The 11,466-nt window shown below is 37.6% G+C and overlaps 1 protein-coding gene across 1 annotated transcript; it reads right to left on the bottom strand.

The window, feature by feature from the left end:
- Positions 1-161: 161 nt before the first annotated feature.
- On the bottom strand, positions 162-5,388 carry LOC136806091 (chymotrypsinogen 2-like). Its single transcript, XM_067062661.1, has 5 exons — positions 5,279-5,388; positions 3,928-4,271; positions 1,505-1,778; positions 988-1,182; positions 162-366 (listed from the first exon to the last, which is right to left on the bottom strand). Exons 1-5 carry the CDS (start codon positions 5,316-5,318, stop codon positions 239-241), a joined length of 981 nt encoding a protein of 326 aa, XP_066918762.1. The 5' UTR covers positions 5,319-5,388; the 3' UTR covers positions 162-238.
- Positions 5,389-11,466: the final 6,078 nt, after the last annotated feature.

Genomic DNA, 11,466 nt, shown 5'->3' with positions numbered 1-11,466 from the left:
GTTTTTCAAGTAAACATGGGAAGCTAGGATAAGTTTGGCTACATTTCGAGAGATTGTTTACCCACATCGGGCAAGGTGGATGGTGTTTTCTCCGGTAAGAATCCCTAGAAACGTATCTAAACTTAATTCTCGTGATCCAAGCGACAATAAACTTCCAACTATTGGATTGATAAACTCAATTTTATTCAAATTTGTATCTTTACATTATACTTTCTTTAATATTTTCCATATCGTTCTTTTAGACACCGCTGACGTATTGTCTAACCCACGGCAAGTATTTGTTGACGGGTGTGTAAGCTGTGTAATATTTACAATAAGTGTAAACGTAACTTGCAACTCCATCCAACACCCATCGACCATCAGAACCTGGTGGGAAATAAAGTAGACATTTAACTGAATCGTTCACAACACCTGTTTAAACCTAGTCAAACAATGGGAGACGATAGTCCTCGGCTCAATAAGCATTGGTCACAGATATTATATATAAAACACTAGATAGAGCTACTTGTCCCTATTTGAATCAAAATCATCCTCCATCTTTAATAAGTAGTTCGGTGCCGGCAATTTAACCGATCAAGCCTATCTTTCGCGTTGTCGGCTATTCGCGCCACTTAGGTTTTTTAATTGGTTGAACAAATTGCCGGTACCGAAAAGTGGCGCATTATTTGCTTCACGTGCAGTTGCTTGGGAAATACAGAGTAGCTCTATCTAGTGTTATATATAAGATATTTATGGCACTGATATGGTATCTTTTTCCGAAGATGAGCTCTAATGCTGAGCAACCGGAAACCCGAAAATTGGAGTTGCTTATAAAAGAAAAGTCTACAGGGTCCCATCTACATGAAACAGGGTCAATCTCAAAATTTATGCTCAGACAAACAGAAAATTCTTAGTTTCCTCAGGCAATAATTTTGATTTGTCAACAGCGATCGTGCTCTTGTTCAATAAAGAAAAGAAAATAGAAAATGAAAGGGCGACAACACTTACCTTGGCAGACTAACGGTCCACCAGAATCTCCACGACATGCATTTGGTTGTTGGGAACCATCTGGACGTGGATTGAATCCGTTTCCAACACAAACATGTTCTTGACTGTTTAGACATTTTTGGCTTGGAACAACTGGTAGTCGTGTTTGTTGGAGAATGGCCGGTGAATTCCCTGGGTGGGTTGTCGTTCCCCAACCTTTAAAATTATTCAATGGTAAATTTCTTATTTCTCAAATTTCCGCCCCTGTTCCGTCATAAAAGAACTTGCACAACAAGGAAATTACAAAAATGTAACCTATTTTCCGAACGAACGAGAGGAAAAAAGTTGTTGATAAAGTAAAAACTTGAGGTATTGCGCATGTATGGGAGGGGAATTTCATATTCTGAACGACTTTCTTTTGGCCAAAGGCGTCCCAGGAAAGACTTTTGAAGCATGCGTTTGGTTTTTGAGACATGGAGGTTTTCCCTAATCTTAAATAATTACTCCCTTTTAAGACTGTTAACATCGTTTTACTAACCTGCAAGGTAGCATTGTTTTCCGATTGGTGGATAAACGCCAACTTGTGGCACGCACGCAAGACGTACGCGACTGTTCAATTGAGCAGGTGTTTTCAATTCCAAAAGAGCGATATCTGCATTCAGGTTATATCTGCTGTATCTTGGATGCATAATGATTCGTTTGACTTGGATTCGTTGTTTAGAGGCTTCATCATTGTTTCTGTTGTGAACACCAAGGTTGACGGTAATCCTGTCTGGTGATTGGCCTTCAGTGCAATGACTGGCTGTTAATACCTAAAGGTAATCATCATACAAATATCAACCTTGATTCGCATTACAGTTGACGCTCTCTAATTCAACGCTCTACTATATATACCGAGTTTATCGTGTTACATCTGCAATTTGAGCTTTACTGAGCTCATTCGACGTAATCGATGCTTCGATTATCAGCCGGATTGAGAGAGAATGATATATGCATATTCCAAGCAGGGTGTTAGGGGAATATGGTGATAGACTCTCTACCTTCACTCATACAGCGTTATACTATTCCATACGCTCTATTAATAGATATAATGAAAGTCGCCGTCAAGAATTATTAAATAAAAATCCTAAAATATTACATATCTTAACTTTTCATCATCACAAAGAAGAAAAGCCAATTTAAATTTTGAGCTATCATATTTTAAATTTACTTCATGTATTCAAAAGTTATGAAGAAAGTCAATGTCACTGAACTTTACTAGCTAGCGTCAATACCTAATGGACATTAAATGAAATTTATCTATACTTTTTCTCAAAAATGACGGATTTTCTTAAACCACTTTTGAATACGTGAAACAAATTTAAAGTATGATAGCTCAAAATTCAAGTTAGTCTTTCCTCCTTCGAATTGTTAAAAGTTTGGATTTATAAAATCTTAAGTTTTCTCGAAGATTAACTTCATACTTATGCACTTTTTCTGAAACACCCGGTAGAATGAAATATGTTCTGAGGCAGCATCTGCCAGATCATCGTAAGTTTTGACATAAAAATAATGTTAACACGAATCATGTTGCGAATCTTAGGTAAAATCCTAAATATGATGTACCATAATCTACAATCAAGGTCATAATATTTGAGAAAAAAGGGAAACCCATCGGGAAGTTTTGAAAGCACAATCAATGTGAGTGCTCTAAAGTAGGTTGGAAGGGTAGAGTTTTAACATGAGACTCAAGACTTAGGACCTTAGGATCTGAGGATCCAAAAGTTCAAAAATAGTCCAATAAGACTCAGAATATATATAGCCTGGAAGTCTGCCAACCCCTCCCAAATTGAAATATTCGATTAAATTAAAGAGATCGACTTTCTCACCGGAACTTTAAATCTTAAAAAACGTTAAAATAACCAAAATTCTCGATATATTTCAACCTTGATTGTCTTTGAAAATCAAAAATGCCAAATTCTGCTCTGCTGGGGGTCTAATTTCAAACTTTTAAGGTATATTTTCCGGTTAAAAATATCCCTACCTTCGATTTAACAGACAAAACTTTTACAAATTGAAAGTTTTCTCAAATATTGGCATTTTTGGGTTTCCGTAAACGAGAGCTTCTCAAAAAGTGAAATATTTCACAAAAAACTGATTTTGACCTAATGAAAATGGCTCAAAATGGTCGGAAAAGGGTTATTTTTTCAAATTTTTGGGGTTTTCTCCTAATTTTAGACCCCCTGCAGAGCAGAAATCGGCACTTTTAATTTTCAAAGACAACCAAGGTAAGATATTTTAATATTTGAGAAAAAAGCGAAATCCACCGGGAAGTTTTTAAAGCACAATCGATTTGTAAGTGCTCTAAAGTAGGCTGGAAGGGTAGAGTTTTAACTCTGAGTTTTAACATGAGACTTAAAGCTTAGGACCTTACGATTTGAGGATCCAAAAGTTAAAAAATAGTCCACTAAGATTCAGAATATAGCCTGGAAGTCTGCCAACCCCTCCCAAATTGAAATATTCGATTAAATTAAAGAGATAGCCCAAAATCGACTTTCTCGCCGGAACTTTAAATCTTGAAAAACGTTAAAATAACCAAAATTCTCAATATATTTCAACCATGATTGTAGAAAGAAACCCACCCGAGCAATGTGTATAAAGGACATTTCATTTATTGTTAACCTCCACGAATTCAAACTGATAAAACATCCCTGTGTCACAGACCCTAGCCTTACTGGAAATTGTGGCCAAAATTTTGTCCCGGTTGAGAAAACACTCTTCAATTTTACTCTCAATGGGAAAATTTTCCCTTGTTTCATTCCCGTTTGAAAATCAATAAAAATTTCACTCCTTATCTGCCCAACTATTATCTCAGCCAAGGAACAAACGATTTTCGATCTCGATCTGGATTTTGATAGAACATCCAGCGTTATAATTTTGTAGAATATTTTTATTTTAGGCCAGGATGTATAATTGCTTTACCCAGTTTGGAGTGATTAGAGTTCCACCACAAAAATGCCATCCACTAGTGGTTTGAAGCGACGCAATCCACGGCCATGCTCCTGGCTTCGCATCTTCGCCATTCACGATACGACTTTGTGGAACAGTGGATCGTCCACATTTTGATGGACTTGAAGACGGGAGGGGTGGCCCTTGGGTTGAAACGGTAGTTGGCGGGGCAGGTGTGGATGAACCTTTACAGAAGCCACATGTCTTTTCACAGTAAAGTTTTGAGTAGTCTTCTTTGCAGAAACCATTTGATTTCCATGAGAGACAATTGCTGGTTGGAGATTGATCTTTGCACACTTTTTGACTGTTTACTGCAACTATAGGTGAGAAAAAAAAAAGAAAAAAGTTTAATAAAACAAAGTTTATACTACAATCATGTTGGCATTTCTGGATATTTAGCGTTTTGCATGACATAAGCATGGCATTTTCAGGCTTGCTACTTTATCTAATCGGATATTTTGATTTTGAAGTGGTGTAATGGCTCAGAGGCTTTACATCCTAGCGGGACAATTTACAAGCTTTTGGATCCTCAGAGTTAAAACTATACTTGGCTATCAGTACCTAACTCGAGATATTGAGCTTCAAAAAGCGCAAACACTGGACAAAATAGCTGTTTCTGACTGAAAAACACGGTTTTCAAGGGTTAATATCTCGAGTTAGAAACAGAAATCACCTATACTTGCAATATATCTCTAATCTTAATTTTTTGAGAGCTTTCCAAAAATATACAACAGGTCTCCGTTTTCTCAAGCTAAAATTTTCATTAATTTTTAACCCTATGATTTTTGCCTGAGACCGACATATTTGTCAGAAAATCACACCAAAGTGTCCGAAAAAAAATTGGAAACATAGTAATTTCGATTCCCCTACCCCTTAGCTTTCCAAAAATGTATAACAATAGTGCTTCTAACAAAACAGTCGAGCGATTCCAAAAAATCGAACAAAATTCCCCCTACTGGACCTCAAAACACCTATTTTCTTAAAAAAAAGACAACGATATACTCTCAAAATGGTGAAAATAAGAGCAAAAAGTAAAGAACTCTTTCGAAAATTTTGGATGTTCTTTAAAAAAACGTGCGGTAGGTGAAACAGTATCACGAGAACAATACAGTATACATTATGTATTGTTGGCTCTCTCTCTCTTATATTCGAACCTGTACTATTCCAATTTTTCGTTAATTCGAAGTACATTATTTGATAGAAAATACTATAAAATAATTTCTTTAATTTCAACACCTTTCTCTAATTCGATGAGAATTCTCAGTCCCTCTAAGATCGAACTAGAGAGAGTCAACTATACAAACGAGGCGAAATGAAAACTTACCAAGGATAGTTGTCAAGATGAAAACAGAGGAAGACCACATTTTGGGTGTTGTTATGCGAAGAACAAGCAACTCAGGAAAAAATGATTAATTGGTAAGGTGGGGATTTTTACACGCTTTTAAATAGACGACTATTTGCATTGTCTGATTTTTGGTTGAAGGCTTTTTTTGCAATACAGCTTGAAGTAATTCTTCTCAATTGTAATAAAAGTTTGCAATTGTTTGACAAATAAGTCATTAGTGTGTTTTTATTACATCAGAAAGTTTGGACAGGTGCGGCAATCATAAATCTTATTAAAATTAGAAATAAAAGTAAAACTTGGGACGCGATTCGAACAGTGGAAGGAAAATTTTGAAACAAATTGAAAGTTTGTTGACCTTTCACACTTGTTCTTTCCGACTTGAATGAAAGCCGCTCAAAACTGACCCACAATGATGCAAAAATGTAGCCTCTGTGAACCAAATCAGAATACCAAAGATGAAAATGTAAATGAAGAGCCAACCATAATTTTTGAGTAGTGGTGAACATTATAAAGCTGAAATCTGATTGGATGATATCAATATATACGATATAGATTAAAGACACCTTAAAAATGCGTGCTTGTCGTACTTAGCGTTCTCTATACATCAAACCATTACTATCATACTCTCCTTGAAACAGACGTAGAAACGTGGTTGTCTGACATGCCCACTAAACAATGTTTAGTCATATACCCTCGAAGTCCGTGTTTGCCGTGCTCAGCGTGTCCGTCAAAATATGTTTACTCGTATACCCTCGCAGTCCGTGCTTGCCGTGCTCAGCGTGTCCGACAAAATATGTTTAGTCGTATACCCTTGAAGTCCGTGCTTGCCGTGCTCAGCGTGTCCGTCAAAATATGTTTACTCGTATACCCTCGCAGTCCGTGCTTGCCGTGCTCAGCGTGTCCGACAAAATATGTTTAGTCATATACCCTTGAAGTCCGTGCTTGCCGTGCTCAGCGTGTCTGAATTGTCAAAGCAAATTCTTACACCCTACCTTTACTTTACACCCTACTCATATACACCCTTCACACACACTTGGCACATACACCCCCCCCACACACACAGTGTCTTCATATCCCGTGTTTGCCGTGCTCAGCGTGCTCATCAAACGATGTTTAGTAATACACCCTCGCAGTCCGTGCTTGCCGTGCTCAGCGTGTCCGACACAATATGTTTAGTCATATACCCTTGAAGTCCGTGCTTGCTGTGCTCAGCGTGTCTGAATTGTCGAAGAAAATTCTTACACCCTACCTTTACTTTACACCCTACTCATATACACCCTTCACACACACTTGGCACATACACCCCCCCCCCACACACACACAGTGTCTTCATATCCCGTGTTTGCCGTGCTCAGCGTGCTCATCAAACGATGTTTAGTAATACACCCTCGCAGTCCGTGCTTGCCGTGCTCAGCGTGTCCGACACAATATGTTTTTAGTCATATACCCTTGAAGTCCGTGCTTGCCGTGCTCAGCGTGTCTGAATTGTCGAAGAAAATTCTTACACCCTACCTTTACTTTACACCCTACTCATATACACCCTTTCTACCCTACTCATATACACCCTTCACACACACTTGGCACATACACCCCCCCCCACACACAGTGCCTTCATATCCCGTGTTTGCCGTGCTCAGCGTGCTCATCAAACGATGTTTAGTCATATACCCACAAAGTCTGTGCTTGCCGTGCTCAGCGTGTCCGTGAATTTCGAAACAAAAAAACGTGGGCCTTTTTTTTTCAATTTCCAAGACCAGACGAAGGAAACCCTTGGGCGGTCCGGCAACTGGTAAGGCAAAGCAGTCAGAAAGGAAAACGTTCACAAATCCCAGACCGGGCAGGATTGGTTCTGGTCATTGAATTCTTGAAGTTGAAGTAACTTAGAAGTTGTAATTTTAACTAGAGGTCGCGTTGGGTAGTCTCAGCTGAACATGGCATCGAATTATATTCAAAAGACTGGTAGCAAGAGGGGCTATGGATCCTGTCAGAGTTGTGGGCAGGAATACCACAATCGGAAAAAGCCGAAAGTTTGCGACTGCGGAAGAGAACTCGGTGGGTCTTTTGTTTGCGAGAGTGACAATCGTAATAACCTGAAATTGGACGATAAAAAAGTTCTTCCAGTCTCCGTTGTTGTTTACAACGATGACAGAGGATGTCTAAAATCTATTAAAATGAACAATAACTGAGACAGGAAGTTCTTGTTCGCAACAAATTCCGATTTAGTTTGCTACAACAATGACTGTCGCGATTTGAGGTCCGCTTCTGTAGCATCAAAAGTTAGCTTTGAATGCAAACATTCGAAGCACCCCAGTGTGCAGCCAATGTATTCAGTGACGGAATTTCAGCTCTGTGATATCACAGAATTTACTCCAGACCTGAAAAAACAAAGTGATATCGTTGAAATGCAGTCTCTTCTAAACAAGTCTGACTTTAAATATCCTGCCGTTGCTAAAGTTTCCTGCAAGAGGTACGCAGTGAAAGCTTTCACCAGCACTACGGCAGAAATGAATTATGTTCACGTGAAGATACATACAATCACGGACAAAATGTTGTAGACTTTTCAAAATCGAGCACGCTTAGTACGGCAAGCACGAGATCTGAACACACTGTGTGTGGGGGTGTCTGTGTATAGGGTGTCTGTGTATAGGGTATGTGGGTGTGTGTGTGGGGGCACTCGTAAAACTGAAAGGAAAGGGGTGTAAAGCCTTGAGAGCTATTACTCCTATCCTGAATTATTCCTAATTGGTATTTGGGTTAGAATTTAATTGGTTTTCTAACAGCCAATCAGATTGCAGCTTTGTAATGTTCACCGAAACCCTAATTTTTCGGAGAAAGAAATATTTTTTTCTTTATCAATTAATTCAGAAATTGACTTTTATAAGAACTACCACTTTTGAGAAAGTTATTGAAGAATACCTAATACCTTCCCTTTTAATACTACGGATCTGACATATACTTCTCTCTTTGTCCATACTGGTGGAAGAATTAGCTACCTGGTTATAAACTATTACTACACAGTTCTTTTAGCTACAACATTTCTATTTGAATGCGCTCTAATCATTTAGTCTCTTAACCAGTCGCTATATTTTGTTTTATACGATTCCGATATTCCAATAGTGTTTATTGTTGTACAATGTTCATCAGGTAAAATAAAGAACGCATCTTTTCTCTTCGAGTTTTATTTTAATATAGGCCAAAAGGCCCCTAAGCTTGAAATAAATCATTAGTGGCTGAAATTTGGCACAGTAATTGCTTATTGTCTATAGGAGATAGAGCATTAGACCTACTCACCCTTCATTCTCCCCTTCAATTCAAAGCATTCCTGATGCTGTGTATATAGAACTGTTTGTTTCTGTATCGTGAATTCTTCTGAGGTTCTCTTTTTATTCTTTCACTTGAACTCTTTTTGACTTCCTTTCTTTTCAAGTCAAGGCAATAATGGGCAAGAAGTCACAACTATGATGGGTTAAACTCTTTTCTTTCTAACGTACTCAACCTGAAACGGATGTACAATCAAATTCGAGGACCTGTATATTAAACCTGCATTCCGGGACAAAGGATACGGGTCACAAAAGCATAAGTGCGTTTATGGGATTTAAGCGAAGGGTGTACTTGAGTTCATTAGAATGTCTTGATTTGGAATAAAAACGCAATTGAATTCCATAAACACTTTGGAGTTGCGGAGGAGCACTCAGAAGAGTCGGGTATATACCCTTTACCACCCTGAAATGGTTGGAATGTCTAGGAAATAAACTGTACACTATAATTTACAAGTCCAGAAGCAGCGGCGGAGAGATTTTTTATTAGAAATATGTGTTCTTATCTTCTAGGAGACCAAATGTTATGACCATTCAATTTCTTATACAAATGATGTGTTCTGGTTTCTAGGAAACCTTTATCGCACTATTTGTCTTCCTACACTTAATTGCCACCGCAGGAAGCCTAAAGCTTCCGAGGATGGCATTCATAGCTTCACTCGTGAGGGAAAGTTGGGAAAACATCTCATAATTTTGCGCGCGCGTTTCAGTATTTTAGTTCCGCTTAGCGGAACATTATCAATTAACGGTTATTTGATTTCCCGGAATGAAGAGCGATAAGCCGTGTTTTACAGGATAGCTCTTTTTTAGCTTGCGCGGCGGACGTTTGTTTCTTCCTATCGTGTCGGAGCTTTCAAACAATGTCAATTGAATTATCTGGTATTTCTTCTATTGACTATGTTTCAAACGATCAGCCGATGGCTCTGGCTTTAGGTATAAGGTAATGTCAGCGATAAAAAAGGAAAGTTGGTGGACCTGATGTGATGGTGGCAGACATCTTGAATTTTCTCCCTGTTTCTTTAAATCTGTTTTATTCCAGTTATTAGCACAGTCCAGTAGTCCAATCGCACTACTTTTCTATAAACCCAACAATCCAGTGTGAGTTTGCTGAAAGGAAAACTAAACAATTTGAATCCTTTTTAGACATTGAGATTGATTTATATTTTCCAGCGAAACAGAACACAGACTGACAGAACAACAGTCTGACAGTTATTTATATAGTTTTTTCCATCATCGTTCTAACACTATTGATACAGAACAGCACACAGCTGACAATTAAAAGAATTTTTGAAACTGAACTAAAGTATAAAACAAGGCGCCCTATAAAAGGGAAATTCCATAAAGGAAAGTTTGCATTTTGCAAAAATCTATATATACAGTAGTTGACACTCTCTAATTCAAATTTCAAGGGATTCTCATCGAATACCACAGCATATTGAATATTGAGAAAGTCTCCCAAATCCCTAAAGTAAATATTGAATTATAGAGTAACACGGGAAGAAGAAGGCGAAGCGAAGGTTGATTATTGCGATTGGTTTTTTGAACGTCGAATCAGTACAAAAACCGAAGATCTTGCTGAAAATTTATATAAGTTTTTTGGAAGAAATCTTTGATATTTGCAATATTTGAGGAGTCAAATTTTGAGTTTCTAATTTGAACGCAACAAAATCGAACATTTGAATTTCAAAATATCTGGCATTTTTTTTGTTACTAGAAATCAAATAAGAGAGTGGTTTTTCAAAACCTTTAAAGTGACTTCAAATTTTATCCAAAACGGGCTTATCAAATAGTAGAACGTCAAATTAGACAGTGTCAACTGTAATTACATTTTTTGCTTTTTGCTCCTAAAATAATTTGAAGATTTTTCACAGTAGGGCAGAGGAAGACTTTGCGATTAATCTAGACACTGCATTGAATGTTGCACATTTCCGAAATTCAAGCAGGACAACTGGCAGTCGTACCTATTCTTGCGCTGTTGATTGCTTTCTTGAAATATGTTTACCGCTTGCTTCTTCCAGAAATGAAAGCTAAAGTATCATATGAAAAATCAAGTGATTTTTTTAAGCTGCTTCAATTAAGTGGATCAATGGAAATTTCACTTGAAGATTACGATATGAAAAAGTAATGCTTTCGACTGCTGGATGAAATTAGGGAACCGGTATGGTCTAAGATTATTGAAAATTGTGGTACCTTTGTGAGAAGAAATAGCGACGCAGAGTTTCAAGAGATTTTTGGAAGTAATATTTTCAAAGAATTATCAGAAGAAGAGAGACATGTTTTTGAAACAAGTTTTGTAATTCAGGGTACTTGTAATAGTTGTGGTAGTGAGAAAAGAGAAACGGGTAGCATTGTCAGTCTTCTTTCGCATTTTTTATATCCAGAGATTTTAGTTGATGCAAGTTTGTGGCCAAACTGTGTATCAAATTCTCTTAATCCAAGCTCAGAAATTAATTGTGATTCTTGCTCTGTCAACATACCAGCACAGATTCAAGTTGTCAATTTGCCTATTTTTCTTCTTATAGAACTCTGTACAACAGTATGTATAAACAATTGTAGATTTTTTGAGGAGATTATTGCCACCGCAGGAAGCCTAAAGCTTCCGAGGATGGCATTCATAGCTTCACGCATAAGGAAGTTGGGCAAACATCTCATAATTTTGCGCGCGTTTTTCAGTATTTTAGTTCCGGTTAAATGGTGTACCGTAACATTCTTAGCTTGACTGTATTTCTATTGTTTTATCATCATTAAAAACACTTTTCCGGATTTTTTTTGATCTGATTACCCATTTTCAAAGCTCTATATGTCTTTTTTTATGACCTCAGGGAGTCAAATTAAGGGAAATTCCTTTTT

This window comes from Clytia hemisphaerica, unplaced genomic scaffold (genome assembly GCF_902728285.1).
Source record: "Clytia hemisphaerica strain Z4C2 unplaced genomic scaffold, Clytia hemisphaerica genome assembly, whole genome shotgun sequence".
Taxonomy (NCBI): Eukaryota; Metazoa; Cnidaria; class Hydrozoa; order Leptothecata; family Clytiidae; genus Clytia; species Clytia hemisphaerica.
This window is presented reverse-complemented; position numbering and strand designations above follow the sequence as displayed.